The 23,094-nt window shown below is 41.6% G+C and overlaps 1 protein-coding gene across 6 annotated transcripts in view; it reads right to left on the bottom strand.

Moving 5' to 3' along the window:
• PRPS2 (phosphoribosyl pyrophosphate synthetase 2) overlaps nt 1-23,094 on the bottom strand; it is a 49,698-nt gene that overhangs the window by 6,476 nt on the left and 20,128 nt on the right. For 2 of the 6 annotated variants that reach the window (XM_064143972.1, XM_064143978.1), the window contains 5 exons: nt 22,230-22,847; nt 9,824-10,007; nt 7,249-7,269; nt 3,755-3,853; nt 2,344-2,468 (listed from right to left, as the gene is read on the bottom strand). In XM_064143972.1, coding sequence (XP_064000042.1) covers nt 2,344-2,468; nt 3,755-3,853; nt 7,249-7,269; nt 9,824-10,007; nt 22,230-22,351 — 551 coding nt within the window. In that variant the 5' untranslated portion in view covers nt 22,352-22,847. Of the gene's footprint in view, nt 1-2,343; nt 2,469-3,754; nt 3,854-7,248; nt 7,270-9,819; nt 10,008-22,229; nt 22,848-23,094 lie in introns of those variants that run through there. The other 4 variants (XM_064143974.1, XM_064143975.1, XM_064143973.1 and 1 more) reach the window with 3 other exon arrangements.

Below are 23,094 nucleotides of genomic sequence, written 5' to 3'. Positions count from 1 at the left end.
GTTTTGGCAAGCAATAGTCAGGTTAGAAGCAGTATTAATTTACTGTTAATAAATATAACCTGAATCTTAAGTGATACTCCACTAAGATTTTTTCTTTTAATTCAATTCCCTTTGATGTTCTGTCACTAAGTGCCTAGCTTTGAAAACACTTCAGTTATTCACAAGCTTTTAATAAGCTCCTGCAATACTTAGGCACACTAGAGAATTGAAAGCACAGGTAGCCTCAACTCTAAACATGGAGCAGCATGCACTTAGAATCACAGAATAGACCAGGTTGGAAGAGACCTCCAAGATCAGCCAGTCCAACCTGGCACCCAGCCCGGGCCAGTCAACTAGACCATGGCACTAAGTGCCTCAGCCAGGCTTTTCTTCAACACCTCCATGGACAGTGACTCCACCACCTCCCTGGGCAGCCCATTCCAATGCCAATCACTCTCTCTGGCAACAACTTCCTCCTAACATCCAGCCTAGACTTTCCCCAGCACAACTTGAGACTGTGTCCCCTTGTTCTGTTGCTGGTTGCCTGAGAGAAGAGACCAACCCTCACCTAGCTACAACCTCCCTTCAGGTAGTTGTAGACAGCAATGAGGTCACCCCTGAGCCTACTCCTCTCCAGGCTGCACACCCCCAGCTCCCTCAGCCTCTCCTCATAGGGTTTGTGTTCCAGGCCCCTCACCAGCTTCGTTGTCATTCTCTGGGCACGTTCCAGCACCTCAACATCTCTCTTGAATTGAGGAGCCCAGAACTGGACACAGCACTCAAGGTGTGGCCTGACCAGTGCTGAGTACAGGGGCAGAATAACCTCCCTCATCCTACTGGCCACACTGTTCCTGATGCAGGCCAGGATGCCATTGGCTCTCTTGGCCACCTGGGCACACTGCTGGCTCATCTTCAGCCTTCTATACACCAGTAGCCCCAGGTCCCTTTCTTCGTGGCTGGAGACAGACTTTCTTCACATTCTACTCACTTTTCCATAACTGAAGTAATATTCTGAATATCTACATGCTTTAAATGCAAAAGTTAACTTTCTTTACATTACATCACTGGAGTTGAAGGAGAATCTGTGAAATCGTTCAAAGCAACAACCTCACCAGCAACTGCTTAGTTGTATGACAACAGAAATGCACCAAAGTAAGACTCCTATTTTAAACACAGTGAAAGTGACCCTATAAAAATAAACTTTTATGATCATATACAAATACTAAGTAGGGAAAAAATGCTGTCTTCTGACAAATTCTAAACAAAGATGGTACTTCATTAAAAACCCACAAAAACACCATCCAAAGAAACAAAAAACACTCCCACAAACAACAAAAAACAACTATGAAAACAAAACCATCCAGAAGGGAATGAACAAAGAAACTTAACTGAGTCATCTGAATTTTAGAACACTTTCTGTAATTGATATCCTTAACATCTTTAACTTGGTTAATCTAAAATGGAACAACTATGGAATACCAATCAGCCCTATTTCCCTATTATTACCATATGAACACACAAAACAGACCTGAGGAGTTCAATTAAAATCAAATTGTGAGGGTCTTTCACCTTTTCCCCCATAGTGCACTACAAATATTTACATTACCATGGGACTACAGGATTCTTATTTCATTTGTCTTGTTCATATTCAGTTCTGTAGCAGCAGCAGGACCAATAAAATCTGAGAAGAGTTTTGCCTCAATGGCATGCTTTTTCACTTCACCAGCCAGCACACTTCTGACCTTTTTCATTAGTTCACACTCAAAAGATACCAAGTAAAACACAGACTGCTGAATAAGTAATAGATGCTGAGAATGAAGAAGCACTCTGATGGACTAACTTTTCTATTTTCACTTTTTTCCACTCAATTTTTTCCAAGTATTCAAATTAACTCCAAGTTGTGCACTAAGTTTACAGCTGAAATGCAATCATGGGGGGGAAAAAAAAGAAAGAGGACTCAAGCAAGCTCTTACCTAAATGCCAGCAGGTACAGTGGGGATAGGCCATATGCTGTGACAGAGGAAGGAAACTTAGGCAATTCCAGAGCGAAGCAGGAAGAGGTGCAGCAATTGGACTATAGAAGCAAGCAGCAGGAAAAACCTCTTCCCTCCTGCAGAGGGATTCAGCTAATGAGGCCATATCCAGGGAGAAAGAAAAAGATTTTCTTTAGAGTGTAGAAAGCTCTTGGCTGTTTTTAATGCATGAACAACACTGGAATAACTAGGTGTTCTGCTTTTACAATGCAGTTGGATTCATCAGTGATGTATCCTGTAGCTTCCACAATTCAGAGGTAAAAAAACCCCAACCAGACTAGTTCATTAACCACTAACTACATGGAAAACTAGTTTTAGGCTTATATAGTACCTTTTGGCACCACCTGCATCAGGGGAGACTATGATACAGTTTCTCCACTCCAGAATGTTCTCTTTAATCCACTGCAGCACTGCAGGTTCTGCATACAGGTTATCAACTGGAATGTCAAAGAAACCCTAGTCCAAAAGAGAAAGAATTTCATGAATATAGGTCTTAACTGGAATGAGGACAGAGTCAAAACAAGGCTTTGCTTTTCATGCATGGCAGAACTTTAATTACTATTTTACACTGGCCTAGTTCTGCCCTCTCAAATGCTATTAAATGCAGCAGAAGGTAGATACAATTCAAAATCTCACCCAAGAGTAGTGAAGTAAAGCACAGCTGGTTGCAAATTTTAGACAAATCAGAAAATATCACTACCTTCAGGCAGCCAAGTAAATTTATGCTTTTGAAAAGCTCTCAAAAACAAAAACCCAACCCAGTGAATAATAGTCAACTTCCATTAATTTCAATTGCTTGATATGAACAGCAGTATTTCAATATAAGGAAGATTCAAGTTAATATTAATTTGAAACAGCAGAGATGGAGTATTTCTTTTCATGCAAGTTGTAACTACAAGACATCTGTGTTAGGTTAAAAATGAAACTGCTTTTTATTTGCATGGCAGTCACCTAGCATAACAGGGAATGCTCATTAACCAGACTCCTACAACTTGAAGAGAAGGTACTTTCTTGAGGCATGAGATGGACATGAAAATAACAAGTGGAGTCTGCTCTGTCTTAGGAAAGTTTTGTGACTTGCCAGCTAAAGATTAGTAGCCTCCATCTCTACTTCTCTTCAGAGAATACCATCCCTTTGGCTGCAACAACAAAACCACATTTAGGGAAATAACTCTACTTAGTGGAACAGGTTGCCCAGGAGGTGGTTGAGGCCTCACTCTTAGAAATATTCAAGGTCAGGCTCAACAGGGCTCTGTGCAACTTGATCTAATGGAAGATCACAAAATCACAGAAACATTCTGGTTGGAAAAGACCAGATCACCAAGCCCAACCAATAAATGCCCTGCTCACTGCAAGGGAGTTGGAATAGATGACCTTTGTAGGTCCTGTCCAGCCTGAACCATTGTATGATTCTATTAAATGCAATCTATAATCTGATCAGGCAAAGGTTAACAGAGCTTGCACCAAATTGGTATTTCATGTTCTGGGAGTTCTTAATACTACAGCTAGCAAATTCCACTTAAGCATTCAAAGAGCTTGCAAAAATCACTCCATAAAATCAAGGGTAGTCTCTTTCAAAGGACGTTAACTAAAAATGGGTAGCAGGACTTTCTCTTAACTCTGAGAATGACACTTCTACCCACAGCCTTTCAAAATAATGAGAAAGCAGAGAACAAATGTTAGCTTCATTCACACGAATTCAGCAGAGCCCCTGCCCACACTCAGCAAGAGCTCACGGTTACCTGGATCTGAGAAGCATGCAAGTCCATGGTGATGATGTGGTCAGCCCCTGCGACTGACAGCATGTTGGCAACAAGTTTTGCAGAGATTGGTGCACGACTCTGAAGAACAAAGCACAAATGTTGAACTAATTTAAAGATATTGACTAGATCAAAGGAGTCAGAAAATTAGCTACTTCCAGCGATTCTTTTTTTCTTTCCTTTTACAATACTTGGAATCCTGATCTGAAGAGCTTTAGCCAAACCAGTCAGTAGCTAATCTTGCTACTAGGGTTTTGAAACTCTGCAACACATTTAGGAATATCTCAATCAGTTTGCACAGTCTGCCTACTCATGCTTTGTAGTGATTAGATTAATAACCTGACAAAACTAAGGGTATAAACTTTCCAATCCTATTTAAAACTTTCAGCTAGCTTTTCTACAGCAGAAAAAAATGATGTACTCCTTGAAGCCACTACCCTATATGAACATCCAACTCTTGACTAACTATCCAATTCTAGATAAACAAAGATGGAAAGCAGAACAAACTCAACTTTTGAAAGTGCTACTTTAAAACAAAATCAGTATCAAGAGGTCCACGATACAGCAAAGCTTGTAACAGATCCATGTTGACAGGGGTCTTTCACCCTGTCTTATTTGTTTATTATTTTTAGCTAATTCAGGCTTAATTGTTGGATATAATTACAAGTCCAGAATTTTCTAAAGAGATGGGAGAGGTTAAAAAACCAGAAGTAGAAATAACAACAGAAGAGGGGGAAAAATCTAAGGAGCAAAGTTAATGTCAATAACTTTTTTTGTTGTTGTTAAGTGACAAAGATGTAGGACAAACAGCAACATAAAGAGATGGGAAATCATGACTAGAGGATAGCTCACTGGTTGGGGTTTTTGAGTGGCCATAAAGACTTTTTTGGATTTTAAGCTTTGAAAAAAGCTGTGTTGCCCCCAAGAACTTTTTCTGTAACAGAAACACTAATCAAAACCTCCTGTTTCCTTTTCACCAATCCTTAAGTAAGGCTACTAGTTGGCAATAACAATAAAGTGAAGGCAGAACCACAATTCAGATGTTCCATCTCCCTTTCAGGTTCTGTTTTCTGCTGGCACTGTATTCTCCCCAGCCATATCTCTTTATCATCGCTTCCTAGGAACATCCTCACCACCCCCCCCTCGCCCCCATCTCATACACACAATTACAAAGTATCTCTGCTCTCCTTCCACTGATGCTCAAGGCATAACCTGAAATAAACTGACACACTGTCAATGTAACCTGGCTGCTTTTCTGCCTATGTCATATCAAGACCATATTCTCCTCAGAACTTTTGCTGGTTTGGTTGGAAACTCAGCATTTCTCGGTTTTAACCTGCACGTGGACAACAAGTTTCCAGAAAAGTATCTGAGACCTTTCTTATGGCTTAATCAAGTTCATCATCATTATAGAAAGTCCTCATTTTGAAAAGCATCCCTTTTGGCTTCGTATTCACAGAACATTGCCACACTTGGTCTGTGTGAACACAAAATACACACAACAGCTAGAGCCGTCCTAGGTCTCTGCAGCTCAGGCACATGTAGCTTCTTGAAGAGTTTGATGGAATTAGTACTTCAGCACAGATGGTTTTCCATTTACTGAGAACTACACTGCTCTTTATTTAAATTCAGTTCTGTAAGGTCCTAGTCAGCTGCAGCTTCCTGACATTTCTATTAGTAATAAACTTTCGGTTCATGCTGCTCAAATGCCTGATCGCTTCAGCTCCTCTCACCAGTACAAATTGACTTTTTGAGCTGGGTTTCAAAATATTCACAAATCTCTGGCAATATCTAATGAAACAATCTTGGTTGTACTCTACCACAGTGTTCTCTCCTCAGCTCTTTGCAAAGATCTCATGCTAAGTTGAACTAATAGGTGATGGCTGGCTCCCCTGCTTCTTCCATCATTCTTCCATGGCTATACACTTCTGCTATTTATCTTGTCTGAACCCATAGCAGCCAGGTAAGGCTCTAGTAGAAACAAATAACTAGTTTAGGCTAGCTGCTAAAAGCAAATTACATTCTAGAATCTGGTTTGCCATTTCTACTCCGCCCAGCACCCTGAATTTTTCTTCCTTTCCATTTTTGTTCAACATGAACACCACTTAGCTTGTCTGATACATCAGTATCATGATTATCGTCACCACAAAAAAGATCCCAAAACTTCCCTGCATCAAATGCTAAGGTATACATTACCACTGGGTATTTCTCTGAGGTGCTGGCCCTTCAGGCTGCCTTCCCAGAAGAACTGGAAGGTTTAACCACTAGGTAACTGATTTTAGCAGACATGCACACATCTGATTGCCTACATCTTGGTGGACAGAGTCTTGAAAGGAAAGACAGCCACACACCAATACCTGTTTCTCAAGAATGGGCTAATAGGAGATTAAGACAAATGAAGTTTGCAGCTATCTGAGTTTCCTTTACTCAAAATTGTGCATTAAAAGAAAACACAAGACAGGTTTAAAACTTGATTGCTTGCATAGAAAGCAAGTTTTGTCCTACAGCGTGGTCCAAAATGAAGATGATTTTAAAATCAAAAGGATATTCATGGGAACTTGGACAACCTGCCTATTATCCAGAAACTTGGATGACAAGTTTCTTCACCTTGGAGCTTGTACAGTTTGCTTCTGACCAGAAAGGCAAGAACACAAAGATTCACAGTATTCATTGTTCCATTCTTTGACACAATTTCAGATTAGTACCAGAATTAGTGTGAAATGCAACATTATATGCAGAAACTAAATTGTGGAAAGAATCACTGTGTTTTTAGTTCCTAAGCAAAATCCCCACTTATTGTAAGTTACAGAAATGATTTTTTTTTTATTCCTTTGTGATGCATTACAGATTTATTCACAATTGTTAAAATCACCAAGGGCAGAAGGGAATCCACAAAGCTTATACAAACAACCTCACAAGAGAAACTACGCAAAGGACACAGCTGAAAGGAAAAGTTGTCCATCAAGATTAAAGCTCTGTTGTCTTTAAGCACCTTTATTGTCTTGCTCAAAATGCATCACATGCATACTGACCAATAAAAAAGTTAATTAACAACCCCCCCTCCTCCCCAAATAATCCAAGAATAATAATCCAAGAATGCCCCAAGATATATAACTGGAACTTTCACTTCCAAGAAAGCCAGTTGTGAAGTGTGTGGATACTGAACATTCACTAATGGATTAACTCAATTTATAATTGCAAAAATGAGACATTCTTTGAAGCTTCAGAAGTTGACAACCATTGTCTTGAATGTCCAGTCATTTTAAACTAGAATTCAGGAGTTTTCCAGTAGCAAATTAATCCACAGGATTACTGTCATGGCCTAGGTGAAACACAACTGAAATCAAGAAGTGAAACTAAAAATGTTGCCAGTTATACATAGTGTAACCCAGTAAGTTTCACCCTTTAAGGCCATATTAATGGAAATGCAATAGCGTTAGAGGGAAAAACAAAACAAAACAAAACAAGATACCTACCCAACGCTCCACGGATCCCTTCTACAAATCAAAAAAACAAAGTTACATGAGCTGTAGAATACCAAACTTACCTGTCACTCTACTTCTAGCTTATCTCAAAGGCATCTCTGCAGCATCTTAAGTAAACACACCCTGCTCACAGCTTGGAAGGTTAGCCTAATTAGAGGATGCGTAAATGCAACTACGGCCAAAGCACTGATACACCTGAGCTAACTTTATTAGCTGGCTTGTGCATGAGATGTGTTCTACCTGATGGCAGTGCTTGACTGTGGCTAAAGTAACTTACCAACTTTGATTTTTTTTCAGCAAGCTTTTTTTTTTTAGACATTCTGGTCTAGTTGACTGGCTAGGGCTGGGTGCTAGGTTGGACTGGATGATCTTGGAGGTCTCTTCCAATCTGGTTGATTCTATGACTATGATTATGATTTTTTAACCTCTGTTTTTCATTTAAAGTTAGTTCAGGTTTAATGCAAAAGTTTCCAGAGTTGATTACAGAGGCATTGTTCACAATCTGGAATTTTTTTTTTATTGGTGGGGTTTTTGCTTTGTTTGTGTTTTTTTTTCCTTGTTTAGTTTCATTTTTTGTTTGTTTGTGGGTATTTGTTTGTGGGTTTTTGTTTGTTTGTGGGTTTTTATTTGTTTATTTGTGAGTTTTTATTTGTTTGTGGGTTTTTATTTGTTTATTTGTGGGATTCTATTTGTTTATTTGTGGGATTTTATTTGTTTGTTTACAGCATGGCCATTTCCTTACATAAATCCATCATAATTGCAACAGAGGCATAAAGAGTAGAGAGTTATTTCAAGCAGCAAGTACTAAACCTATTTAGCTCTTTATGGTTTAAAGTCAACAACTTAAACTCAAATCAAAAACCTGCATCTAGCTAGTGAAGATTTTCCTGCTTCAGTGTGTATAACTACAGGAGGAAAATGGTTGGCACTTTGGGCAGTATGCAAAACTTGTGCACTCAACATAGGTCAAAGACCAAGTAATATGATGCAAGGCAACAGCAGGAAATATTTCCCTGTCAATAAGCTGCCTAATGTTGACAGTTATATTACAGCTTACTTTGCAACATGGAGGTCATCTACCAAGGTTAATTTCCAAAGATTGCAAACATTTTCTCAATTGCAAAATAGAAGTTAAGGGAGGGAAGAGATAAAGAGAAAGAGCTTGCCTAGAATTGCGGGAGAACTCAGTGACACCCAGAGAACAATCTGGAATCCTTTCCTAGGCTATCCATCTTTGGATGGCATTTTCAAATGACAAAATGCCGTAGTGGGCCACCACATTGTGCATTTCAAGTATCTCCTGGAAGTCTGCCACACGCATTTGGGGTATTTTTGACATGGCATAACTTAGGTACACGGGAAACTTGGGACATATTCATCATTTTCCCAGAAGTAGCTACGGGATGGTCCAGCAGAACCTTCCAGTACAAACTTGGAAACCAAAACAGTGAGATGCTTTCCTTCCCTTCTTGCTTCCCTTTCAAGCTCTTTTGACTAAAATAAGTATTCCAGCCCTCTTGATCAAAAGAGCACATCATCCAATGCAAAACACAACAAAAATTAAGTTCCAGGTGATGTAGGTAAAGAACAGAGAGTTACTAACTTCTGAATATTTTTTTTAACAGTAACAAGTGTGTCTTGATAATATTAGCACAGTGTTAAGAGAATGAACTTAAAAAATGAGCACCCTAGAAGACAGTTTTTATGTATTTAGTTTTGTTAACAGTCATCACATGATAAGCATGTGATGACAGTTAACAAAACTAAATGGCACCTGGTGCCATGGTCTAGTTGACTGGATAGGGCTGGGGGATAGGTTGGACTGGATGATCTTGGAGGTCTCTTCCAGCCTGGTGGATTCTATGATTCTATGATTCCATTAAACCTTTTGTAATATCTGCTATTATTTTTAGCTCCTGTGCTACGTCTGAGTCCCATTATGTTCTATATAAAATCATGTAAAGAACAGAAGGCTTTCAGGGTGTTTTGCTCAATGTCCAAAGTCAAAGGGATGCCTGCATCAATAAAAATAATTACTACAGATATATTGTTTCACTGCAGCATAAAATAATACTTTTATTAATTGCTGCAATATATTTGCTGATTTAATCAGTTCCTTCTAGTTTGGCTCTCTCTTTAACCACTGTTTGGCTCTTGGTAAAACCCACCTACATAATGGTTAGAAAACTTCAAATATAAGATTTAATTCCAAGCAACTAAAATATTCTCTCTTCATATATAGATGTTTAGAAAACAGACAGCTAGAAGTAGCAGGAAAAAACTGTCACATAAGATGAGGCTTGCTGGCAAGACTACTCTGCAATATACGACACACACCAGATGTACCTATTTTTTCAAACTGAAGGCATGCCACACAACTAAAATACAGTTTATTCTCTTCCTTCACTCACCTAGAGAAGATGTAATTGTCCATTTTACCAAAAAAGATAAAATCAGCAGGTCTTTCAGAACTCTCTTTAAGATGTTTCTGAAAATACATTTCATCTCTAGAAATGTCAAGAGGATACGCTGAAAAGCCTTATGGAATTACCCAGCTCTTACCTACCTTGTCTTTCTTATCTTGCCTGGCATATGGAAAACATGGAATTACAGCAGTCACTCTGGAGGATGATGCAATCTTGCAAGCATTGATCATGATGAGCAGCTCCATTAAGTTGTCATTTATTTCTCCACAGCCACTCTGGATGATATACACATCTTCTCCTCTCACACTTTCGCCGATCTCTACACTGAAAGAGCAAGAGGTGACCATTTAAACACTTGAATTTACTGGCAAAGCATTATTAAGGACTAGAAAAAAAGTTTTGGTTTAACCTTGATAGGTTTATCCCCTTTTAGAGTAAAATTACTTCTTTTAAAAAGCAATTTGGAGAACTGTCCCCTTGATACAAAAAAAATCTCTTTTGATAAAAGCCAGTCTAAAATTTACTTCAGTCTAAACATGGTTCTTGTAAGGGCAGCACCAACCAACATGTAATTATGGCTACAGCACTGATGCAGCTCACATTGTTATTAAGTTTGATACTGCTTTTTTGGGTCTAGTCTGTCTGTTCTGTGTCCTTGCCATCTCCCAAGGAGATGACCATTTAAAGAATAATCTAGATAAGCACAGAAAAAAACAGAGCAAACTTTGGAGCACTAAATATTACCTGCAACAAAATTTGTCCTATAACACCACAAGTGCCATGGTTTAGTTGACTGGACAGGGCTGGGAGATGGGTTGGACTGGATGATCTTGGAGGTCTCTTCCAACCTGGTTGATTCTATGATTCATTGAATTATTTTTCTATAGCTAAGATGTTACTAAATTTCATAGAATCATAGAATTCTATTCTCATTTCTAAACATGGTAGTTTTTCAGAAGAGAAGTATCAAGTCATGCCATGAAAACCCAGAATTCTAATTACAATTTACACCATGATCTCCAAGTAAAGCATACTTCTAATAAAAAAACATCTTTGAGGGAATTGAAGAGAGCTGCTCATCAACAGTTCACCATGACTCAACAACATTAATGTTGTGTCAGTTGTTCTATTTACTCTTACTGTGCTTACACACCTAGGTTTCTTATAAGTGTGTCTAAGAGTTGCTTTATTCTTCCACAGATGCTGATGGATCTGGACAGGCTGGAACAATGGAGTGAAGTCAATCATATGAGGTTTAACAAGACCAAGTGTCAGGTCCTGCTCTTGAGTCACAACAACCCCATGCAACTCTACAGGCCTGGGGAAGAGTGGCTGGAAAGTTGACCAGCAGGAAAGGACCTGGAAGGGTTGGATGACAGCTGGCTGGACATGAGCCAGCAGTGTGATCAGGTTGCTATGAAAGCTAATTGCATCTCAGCCTGTGTCAGCAATAGTGAGGCCAGCAGGAGCAGGAAAGTGACCATGCCCTTGTACTCAGCACTGGTGAGGCTGCATCTCAAGTTCTGTGATCAGTTTTGGAGCTGTCACTACAAGAAAGACATTGAGTTGGTGGAGTTTATTCAGAGGAGGACAACAATGCTGAACAAGTCTTATGAGGAGCAGTTGAGGGAACTGGGATTGTTTAGTCTAAGGGAAAGAGGAGGCTGAGGGCAGATCTTACTGCTCTCTACAACTACCTGAAAGGAAGTTGTAGTGGGATGGGTGTTTGTCTCCTCTCCCTAGTATCCACATAGAATCCACATAGAATCAACCAGGTTGGAAGAGACCTCCAAGATCATCCAGTCCAACCTAGCACCCAGCCCTAACCAATCAACTAGACCATGGCACTAAGTGCCTCATCCAGGCTTTTCTTGAAGACCCCCAGGGACGGTGCCTCCACCACCTCCCTGGGCAGCCCATTCCAATGCCAATCACTCTCTCTGTGAAGAACTTCTTCCTAATATCCAGCCTATACCTACCCTGGCACAACTTGAGACTGTGTCCCCTTGTTCTATTGCTGGTTGCCTGGGAGAAGAGGCCACATCAAGTGATAGAACAAGAGGAAATGGTCTCACATTGTGCCAGGTGAGGTTTAGATTGAATATCAAGACCAATTTTTTTACTGAAGAGTGGTCAGGCATTGAAACAGGCTGCACAGGGAGGGGGTGGAGTCACCATCCCTGGAGGTGTCCCATGGCACTTCAGGACATGGTTTAATGGCTACGGTGGGGGTAGGTCAATGGTTGGAGTTTATGATCTTTTCCCATGAAAACAATTCCATGAATTCTAAGATTTCAAGGCAAATCTTGCCACTGATCACTGCTTCCTCTATGGAATTCAGAACTTTCAGTAAGATTTTATAAATAGATAGCAAAATTAAAGAAATCAGCTGAATGTGGATTATTTTTCAATTCTAAACCAAAGCAAGAGAAATATACCTTTAAACCACGCTGACTTTTGACATCTGTTACTGTAAAACTAGCAGCACTGCCAGCAAACCCACCAGCATTTCCCCCCTCAATCCATACACAACATACAGAAAACATACAGATCTCCTAAACGAGGTGATTAGACCTTTCATATCCATGCTGCATGTGTCTTTAATTATGAAACATTAAGATATCTTGGTCCCCTATTTAAAAGGTTGCATCTTTACCCGAAACACAGATAAGCAAAAGCTTTCAGCTAGAAACCATCCAAATCACTCTGATGTGGAGAGAATAATTTCTCTGATGGGTCCTTCAATACTGCAGCTTGTTCTAGTCAAGCACAGTCCAAACAATTCTTATTTATCAGCTTCCAGGGTGCTGTGTAAGTCTCATTAGCATTCTGTAGCTATAAGCACAGAAAGGAATTTACTGCTTAAAACACCTTACTGGTCCACAAACATTTCCATCAAGATAGTAGAGTCTGCACTCTCAGCTGCCTTATTTGATTCCTTTGAAGTCCTAAATGACCTATAAAAAGATCCTGTCTTAATTTTTCTCTGTAAGTGAGTATGCTTTTTGACCAAGAATGCAACTAGCAGGATTTCTAAAGGCCAAAAGACAGCAACCTATCCAGCAAACACCATAGCTGCTAGAAGGAAAGAGGTGGTCAGGGATAGTCTCATCTGCAGACAATGTCAGTGTTAATAAAGAAACCTTTTGGAGGCTTTCACCATGGCACAGAGACAAGCTTTTGGTCGTGGAACTGTTACTTCTCTGTCCAAGTTTTTAATCCATAAAATAAGATTGCTCAATGCAAACTTCTGATCAAAATGTATGCCTAATTTGTTTTCCACCTCAGAGATGGAAATGTTTTGCTCAACTTGAGTAAAATTCAACAAGACACTCTGCATATTCCATAGGTCAAACTTAATTAGAAACACTACCAAAACCACTTCTGGTATTGGAATATCAGAGTTCCACTTCCAAGAATAAATAAAACAAAACAGAGAAAAGCATCATTGCTTCTGAATGCACAAACACAGCTCTGAGTAAAATATCTACCCACTAGCTTACCAACCCAGCCTCAATCATCATTACAGACTCGTGGTTGTTATTATCATGAGGACTTTGAAAAATTGTAACTGCCACTTGACTCAGCACTTAACACAGATCTGCTTGACAGTAAATGTTGTTACATGCTACACCTTTGGAATAGATCCAGTGAGGATCACCACCACAAGCAAAATCTCTGTGGAACCTCTTTCAACCCAAGACTGTGAAGTTATACTCCAGTTCTGGAAATTAACCTAGGAGCCATTGCCAAGGAGAAAAAAAAGGTAGAAAAAGGCTAAGAAGAAATTATTGTCAGTCTTCAGGGGAGACTGTTACTGGGAGTGACAAAGGAGGGCAGAATAGGATTTCAGTACTTGGGGGAAAAAAAGTAACCTCTAGTTCCATGAGCACATTATGCAACAGTTAAAAAAACCCCAACTTTTCTGAGGCAGAAACAGATGATCTTAATCATAGAATCAACCAGGTTGGAAGAGACCTCCAAGATCATCCAGGCCAACCTAGCACCCAGTCCTGTCCAATCAACCAGACCATGGCACTAAGTGCCTCAGCCAGACTTTGCTTGAACACCTCCAGGGATGGCAACTCCACCACCTCCCTGGGCAGCCCATTCCAATGCCAATCACTCTCTCTGGCAACAACTTCCTCCTAACATCCAGCCTAGACTTCCCCCGGCACAACTTGAGACTCTGCCCCCTTGTTCTGTTGCTGGTTGCCTGGGAGAAGAGACCAACCCCCACCTGGCTACAGCCTCCCTTCAGGTGGTTGTAGACAGCAATGAGGTCGCCCCTGAGCATCCTCTTCTAATCATTTTTATATACACAAAGAACACTACACTGAATTATAACACTTCAAGTAGTTTTGCTCCTTTAAAAACCAGTCATTTCTAAGCACAGCACTAAGAAACAGGTTTCAGAAGCCCACAAAACATGTTTTGAGATAAATAATGGACCAGCAGTGATGCTTCTTCCATTGCTATTAAACACTCATTTTCAATGACCTCAGACTAGCAATAACTTTTTCATCTTGTAAAGAACTTAGAAATTGCTACTTTCTCTTGGTGCACTTGAAAACAATTCAATTATGCTTTTCAGGCCTGAATGAGACACTTACTTGGTACACAAATGTGAACGTGTGTGCACATCTATATAGAAAAATACCTTTTCTAGTGGACACTGAAGATATGTTAACTAAAATAATTCAAGCATAAGTGAATATTTGCACAGCACTCAGCAGTAACACAGCTAAAAGTGCCAGAGAACAGCATAATGTAAGCTTTGCACAAAGATCTTCTCCAAGTCAACTGGAGATAGGTGTGCAACAGATCAGTATCTCTTATTGTTTACCTTCTCAAAGATAAATGAGAGATAATGTATAGATTATAGGCTGGATGTTGGGAGGAAGTTGTTGCCAGAGAGAGTGATTTGCATTGGAATGGGCTGCCCAGGGAGGTGGTGGAGTCACCGTCCCTGGAGGTGTTCAAGAAAAGCCTGGATGAGCCAGTTAGTGCCATGGTGTAGATGGCTGTCTAGGGCTGGGGGATGGGTTGGCCTGGATGATCTTGGAGGTCTCTTCCAACCTGGTTGATTCTATGGCTCAATCAGTCAAACAGCTGCCTGTTTTACTGTGTGGCTTGATGAAGGTAACTAGTTATTGTATTGCAAGTATATTATCTGACAGAACCTCTACCAACCACATTGGAGGGTTTTGGGTGCTTTGTTGGGGGTTGCTTTTTGTTTGTAGTCACAGGGTTTGTTTGATTTCTTTGTTTGAAGGTTTGTGTGTGTTTCCTTGGTTTGGTTTAATGGGGTTGTCAGGTTTTATTTTTGTGCAGGGATCTTGGCAATTGGGGGTCTTTTGCTTGTGTGTTTTGGGGGTTGCCCTTTTTACCACACATTCTGCTGTCAGCAGGTAAACAATAAGAGACTAGAATCTATAGCATCACACATCTGAAGTATTCAGCCTCAAGTATCTTAGAAAACACTAAGCTAACAGCAGTCAAATTTTGAGACAGTTATTAACATCACTACTATCTTCCCCTTAAGCCATCTATATAATGACCCAATTAACTGTTTGGAGAGTTATTTAAACAGTTTCACAGAGAGGACAGAGGAAGGACACAAGAACAAGCTCTTGCCTCAAGATTACAAGCTCTGTTTGTTTTATGCAATTTAATCAAATTCAGCTATTTTGTAACAGTTTAAATAAACTCATTCAAAGAGTCAACAGAATGTGTACATTAATAGCCCTGACAGCACACAATGGTATTTTAAAGTAAAAGTAACAGAAATTACCTTACAAAGGTAATTAACTTTGAGCCAGTTGCTTCAAATTCACAAGCACAAGCCTCTAGCTGGGAATAATATAAGTAGTACATAATGAAAACCAAGTGTGAGTGTTGGGATCTGCCTTCATCTTGCAAAGGCTGACCTGAGAGGTTAATAAGTAGAAACTTGGACAGGCTAATTATTGTAGATTAAGGATAAAGCTCTAAACACTACAAGCATTTCAAAATTAGGAGAAACAGCAGGCTGAGCTCCTTCTGAGCTAGATCACAGAATCATAGCCTCAACCAGGTTGGAAAAGACCTTCAAGAGCATCCAGTCCAACCTATCACCCAGCCCTGTCCACGGCAGTAAGTGCCTCATCCAGGCTTTTTTCTGAACACCTCTGGGGACAGCAACTCCATCACCTCCCTGAACAGGAACACTGATTGAAGAACACTCAAAAGAGCACTTACAGTGGCAGGCATTTTAAATTTATGTCCTAACTCAAAAAAAATCCCCAAAAAACCAGCATTTGTGGGGAGGCAGGGGAATAAGTACACAGAGTCAGACGACAATGTTAAACAATGTAAATCTGTAACTAGGATCCTGTTCAAATGATGCAATTAAAAAGGCTCTATGTACATTTAAAAACAATTACAACAGATTCAGTTTCTTGCCATGCTTACAGGAAGCAAGATTTCTCAAGCAATTTAGGTGCCAATGAAGAAGATGTGAATTTCAGGCACTTTTAATAACCAGAGAAGAGGCCAAAATTTAAGGTCTAGAGTCCTCATACAGTGTACAAAGAGACTCAATATCTCAAAAGTGACCCCCAAAAAAAAATCCACATGCCAAGTTTGCAATTCACTGAAACACAGCCAATGGAAAGCACTCAGCAGAGGGGTGTGTTTGACCTCTTACCTTTGGGAACACATTTTGCAGAGCAAAGTTTTTTAACAGAAGACTTCCAACTTAATGGGCAAATATTTCAATTATTGTGATGTTAAATAATGAAGTGGATACCAGGAAAGCCCAAAGCAACAAAGAAACAATAAAAAAGCCAGAGATAGTTCTAAGTCCACAGCTAACCTGTGTCTCCTGACACCCATGGTCTCCTCCTGCTCTTAGACTTAGATACCTCTAAGACCAACTCCCAACTTGATTTCTATTGACAGCTGCTTCATCCTCAAGGTGGGCAATGGTATGGGGAGCAACACAAAATGAAATGTGTGTTCTTACCCTCCACTCTGGCATACAGCTTGCCATCACAAGAAAATACCTTCACTTGGGTAGCTCTGGGTCGAGCCACATATAATGTGAAAGGAATCCTCAGAAATTTGCAAACAAAGTCTAACAAGCCTCAGTACATGCAGAGTCTTCAAAGGCTAAACTCTGCAGCAAAAGACATATGTAATCATCAGCCATTATTCACATGGCTGGGGTTTTCTTGGTTTCTTGTTTGTTTTTTAATACCAAACACGTAGTATTTACTTAAGTGTACAATATACAGTCAGGTCAGTAAAGTAGGAGTCTCAAGCATTTTTGGGGCTTTTCAAATTCAGAGCACAAACAATGTGATAAACAGCTATATCTGCTGCACCTTCAGCTCTCTACATAAACAAAACATCCAGAATATGCAATCTGAAAGTAATTATCTTATTCAGCAAAGCTGGTAAAATCTGTTACACCACAGTGAGAGTGGAGAAAAGTGAGCAGGGAGCAAAGGAAACGGCTGCCTCCACTGCCACACAGAGTACAACCACCCCAGCTGTGACCCCCTTGCTCAGCAGCTGGGCAGTATGAAGAGCCTTCACATCCCAGCATGTCCCTAATGGATCTCTTGAGAAGATGTGCAAAAAGATTCACTTCATCCAGTGAATCTGAAAGGAAGAAGCAAGGAAGTTGATAGGAATGGGTAGAAGCATGACCTTCGTCCACCAGGACAGATGCATGTAAAGAAGATGCCATCTATGACTCCAGTTTCTCCATTTTTCAGGTAACAAGTAACTCAAGCTCAGAGTTAAAACTAATAGTCTTCAAAGAAGCAAACATACCATATCTTGTAAGCAAATGTTTATTTAAGATGTGATGTACATACAGTGATACTTTCATCAGCTGGCTCACCAAAAATACCCACACTAGTATTTAATTGTGTATCAACAACAATTAAATGCCATCTCAGGATGTGGAGACAGTTGTCTGACACTCCAGTGTTTCAGTAGCATCATGTACTGCATGCTACTGTACATGTCTATCAGTTTCACAATGCTGAGGCTACAACCTCATGTTTATGGATTGCCTCTCATTTCCTCTTCTTCCAGACTGCCAAACTCTGGTGTTAGTTGTTTGTGGGTTTTGAAGACAAAGTGACTGAGATTGCCCTCTACAGCACTAACATGAGTGGTGTGCCCAAGTTCCTAGCCTGACACTGTTGTGACTGATAATTAATGCATAAGCTTTGAATACTAGAGTTATCTTCCACAATTAGATACTAAGGAGCTCTCTCACTACTTAAGGTTCACAGTATCACAGTACCATCAGGGTTGGAAGAGACCTCACAGATCATCAAGTCCAACCCTTTACCACAGAGCTCAAAGATAGACCATGGCACCAAGTGCCACGTCCAATCCTGCCTTGAACAGCTCCAGGGACGGCGACTCCACCACCTCCCCGGGCAGCCCATTCCAGTGTCCAATGACTCTCTCAGTGAAGAACTTCCTCCTCACCTCAAGCCTAAATCTCCCCTGGTGCAGCCTGAGGCTGTGTCCTCTTGTTCTGGCGCTGGCCACCTGAGAGAAGAGAGCAACCTCCCCCTGGCCACAACCACCCTTCAGGTAGTTGTAGACAGCAATAAGGTCACCCCTGAGCCTCCTCTTCTCCAGGCTAAACAATAGGTTTGGTAGCCTGTGCTAGTTTGAAGCTAGCTAGAATATTCTGGTGAGAAGAATTAAATTACAGGCTGTGAGAAGGAAACAATGGTGATGTCTACTGCACTCATAGGCTTGCTGAGATGTGTAAGAACAAAAACATAGACAAAGGAGTTGCTGTCTGAGCTTTGGGCTGAATGTTTCTCTCTCTCTAACCTAACCTGCAGTCTTTGTGACTAATCCACCTGCTTCCTAACTGCCAGGCCAACCCTCCATACTACCTTAAACATAAGGCAAGATCTTGGGTAAGGTTGAGGGGTGGGAGAAAGGTGGAAGGGCAGTTGGGAGCCCCGATTTCTGGGAGGGCTGTTGTGTTTCTGTATTACCTTTTACCTTGTCTATTTCTGTTTATAACTGTATATATTGTAAATATCTGCTTTTATATGGTGCTAAGCTGTAAACAGAAAGCTTCATTCAATTTCCAGAGCTGCTGAGTCGAACCTGGGTGATTTTCCCAAGTGTGTAACACCCAACCATCACACAGTCAGATGAAGGAAAGCACTTCCATGCAGTTTAGATGGAAGGAGGAAAATAGCAGTATAGTGGAAGAGTCCACCTTCAATTTTCCTCACTTGCTCTAGCAGAGATTTTACATGTATCAGTTACAGACCTGCATTAATACTGAATGCCTAAATCAGAAGGGAACTAGGATATTGCTACATATGCTCTTCATGCTACAAATTAGAAAGAAGCTTTCTCCATTTTAAATGTTCTGAAGCTGTGCCAGTGTGCTTGGTAGTTGGGGTACTGTCCCTGGCTAACCTCAGGATACAGCTTTAGTTCCTCAAACCCATTTACATTTTCTATGGATTGGGCTGGATACCTGAACCCCATTTGAACTGTGAATATCATGCAAAATATTTAACGACTCTGCCTTCCACTCTATTCTGCAAGCCAGATTAACTGTAGCTCTCAAATCCTCAATGACTTGTGCACTGTATGCATTGATGAATTTACACATAATCTACATTTATGAGAATGGAGCAGAAACATCAAAACAGTTTTTAACAAAAGCTGCCTTTTCCCCTGCAACTTGCTAATTTAACAGATCTGACAAACCAAGAGTTTATTGACCCTCAGGCCCAGGCTTATCTGTTTGCACAGGGGTTTGCTTAAGTGTCTTTAGGAGGGTTTCATGTTCTCTGAGCATTTTAACTGTTAGGTTCTAGTATTCTGCAATACTGCAGATGTATTTCATAATGCAAATACGCTTGTTTATACATTTTGAAATGCTACAAAAGTAAGAGAGAAAATAACCTCTGATGGATTCCCATTATATAGGAAGATAGAAATTTCTGCTTGTAGGCATGAAAGAACTTTGCTATACAGCCTGAAAATCCAGATGCCTCAGGAAAGAACCACTGCAGCATAAGCACCAGCTTTAGCTGTAGTTTAATTTCAAGTACACCATTGAAGAATTACTTTATTATTATTATTATTGCCAATTGGTTGTTGGATTTGTTTTAAGAATGAACAGACTACAAAACTGGAAGGTGAACTGAAATAAGTTGCTAAGAATACTGCAAAGATCTCAGAAGTATGAATTTGTAAAAAAAAAAAGCTGAAACCAGACACTTCAATGCATTTTAAAGCATTAAGCCATTTTAATTTCAGAAAAGAAAAAAGCAAGACCATGTCAGTCTCACAGTGCTGCAACAGAAGCAACCAGAAAAAACGTTTAGATTAGATACATTCCTCATATCTGTAGCACCCTGCATCCCTACTTGCTTAAGAAAATAAACTGGCAGTACTAGATTAGCCAAACCACCGAGATGCTGCAGTCACTGCTACCTACTTGTTTAATGGCAGAGGCCAATATTGCACACTTACAAAAATAGGCGGAAAGGTAAGACTAGAGACTACAGTATCCTGAAGTCTAGAACACAGCTTGCCTCAAGCAATGGCTACACAAACTTTGGAGATACATTTCTACCTTGGATTAAATCTAACATGTAGCAAACAGCAGAACTAAAGAGAAGTGTCTCTGAAGAACACACAGTTGAAAGAATTAGACACAATTGAGCAAGGAAGTCATGCAATCAAATACACAAATTATTATCATGCAGAAAAGAGATCAAAGACCAATAAAGTGAGTATGGGGCTGGAAAGACTTGAAAGAAGATTTAAACCTTCATTTAATCAGGAATGAATAGAAGAGTTAGAGTGTGCAAACATTAGGTTGCATAAACACCAATGGGAAATGGTTTATAGTAATGCCAGCGAGCATAACTAGGAACAAGAGCAATTAAACAGGGAATGTAAAAACAGACAGGACAAGCTTTGTGCGAGCAATTTTTGAATACACCATGCCTATCTTTCAAAGGAAGCAATGAAAACATGCTTGTTCCAGAGATTCAGAACAAAAACAACTTTAAAATAAGCCGGGGAGGTGGTGGAGTCGCCGTCCCTGGGGCTGTTCAAGGCAGGATTGGACGTGGCACTTGGTGCCATGGTCTAGCCTTGAGCTCTGTGGTAAAGGGTTGCACTTGATGATCTGTGAGGTCTCTTCCAACCCTGATGATAACTGTGATAAACATAAAACAGCCTTAGAGGCTAGCCAGCTACTTACAAGCTGGGAGCTTGTGTCCCAGAATCAGCTGGCAGCTTGTGTTCCAGAATCAGCTGGCACTCTAGTCTCATGCACCTATACAGAAAAGCAGCTGCAGCATCTTACCAGCTCTATGGGATGAACATAGGGCTGTTGCTTCCATTTAAAATGGTTTGTTAAAAGCAAGTGAGTAAAATAAGCAGATCAGAAAGCTGACAGACTAGTAAAGAGAGGCCAGAATGGTAGAAAAAGCACTGGCAAGCACATTCATAGTATCATAGTAGTATCATAGTATCATCAGGGTTGGAAGAGACCTCACAGATCATCGAGTCCAACCCTTTACATTCTCTAAGTTAAGTGAGCAAACTGTGCACATAGCATCACACAGGATATTTTGCAGTGTTTCTAGACTCATTTCTGCATTTTGCTGGCCAGGAGCCTAAAATCCATGCATTTTCAGTAGTAAGCCAAGGCTTAGCTTCGCTGCATAACCCTCATGCAGGACCAGCAAAAACCTTGAACTCAGGAAGGGAACCATATAGGAGCTGTAACCAGTCCATCACACACAGAGCTGGCTGCTAACGCAAAATAAAGACAAGTCACCTTAAGGCTTCTTTTCAAGTATGAAATCCATCAGCACCATTCTGCTCTTACATCCATTCACAAACAGACGTACTTATAAGTCTGCCTAACATACTCTAATTCACAAAATCAAGATTATTGTATCTTTATAAAGCTAACCGACCGTTTAATTCGCTATCTGCGCTCAGAGGGATCAGCACCACGTTGTAGAGTGGCTGCCTGCTGCAAGTACCACCTTCACCCCACCCGAGGATGCTCTTCATCTGGTCAGGGGCTGTGCCACCCCCTCTCAGGCGCTGGTGCTGCCTAACGGCGCGCTCCCGAGCTGGGTCAGTCCAGGTGAGCCGGGACCGCTCCGCTGCGGCGCTTGTGGCCCTCCGGCCCCTTCTGCCAACAGCGGGAGCGAGGGCCAACCGGGAACGAGCGCTGGGAGTCCAGGTAGGGTACATGCTGACCACGCCGTGCCCCTACGGGCGCACCCGCACAAAGCAGGGACTCCTCTTATGCTTGTACGGCGCAGGACCTACGCGGCTCCCGCAGCGCCGGTGCGGGGCCGGCCCGTGCAGAGTGAGCGGCGGCCGCGGGGGTGTGGCCGGGGCGCGCCCGTGACGCCGGCGGGTGGTGAGCGCAGGTAACGCCGCGGCTGGCGCCGCCCCGCCCGCGGAAGGCAGCGGCCGGTGCCCGTGCGCGCCGCTGCGGCGCTGCCCGCCGTACGCACGCACCTGGTCTCCTGGTTGCTGAACTTCTTGGTGACCACCTTGCCCAGCTCCAGGCCGAGGCGGTCCGCCACCCGCTGGGACAGGTCGTGGTGGGAGCTGCCGCTGAATAGCACGATGTTCGGCATGGCCACACCGCGGCTGCGACAAGAGGGAGAGAGCGGGCGAGCGGGTGCGCGGGGTCAAATAACCGCCGCTGCGGGCCCGCCCCTGCCCCGCCGCCGGCAGCGGGGAGGGCCTGGGGGGCGGGGCGAGCCGGGGGGCACAGGGCACAGGTAGCACCGGCGACGGTTAGGCGGTGTTAAGGGAGAGGCGGGGTTCGGAGGAACTGAACGGCCCGAGAGGCGGACGGAGGTGACTGCGCTCTCTCCGAGCCCTCTCCTTCCTCTTCTCCGAGGAGCCCCCTTGCCTAGGTGCAGCCTCTGCACCTGTCTAGGTAGCGGGCTGCCGCCTTGTCTCTGGAGTAGAGTTAGGCTGGGCTGTGCTTCAGGCGGGCAAAACTCTGCCTCTGCTTCTTTCTCTCTTAGTTTTGAGAGAGTGACAAAAAGATGTTAAGAGACGTTTGGCTCGACAACTCTTCTTGTCTATGTATTGTACATGCGGCACTGTCACCTAAAAGAGCAACTGCCAGATACAGATATAGTTCAGTTAGATATCTAACTAAAGGTTTAGCTAACAGAGCTGTCCTTGAATAACCCACAGCCCATTCTATATATACACCATTCATTTTCCATTAACGTGTTTGTTTCTCTCAGTTGTTGCTTAGAAATAGGTTCATGTGCAAGCTACTGTCAGAGAATTGAACGAAGACAAAAAGGTCTTAGCCTTCAGCTAGAGTTATTTTAGCTCATATGTATAAAAACAAGTACAT

Source organism: Pogoniulus pusillus, chromosome 5 (genome assembly GCF_015220805.1).
Source record: "Pogoniulus pusillus isolate bPogPus1 chromosome 5, bPogPus1.pri, whole genome shotgun sequence".
NCBI lineage: Eukaryota > Metazoa > Chordata > Aves > Piciformes > Lybiidae > Pogoniulus > Pogoniulus pusillus.
Note: the sequence above shows the minus strand (reverse complement) of the source record. Positions and strands in the feature narration are given on the sequence as shown.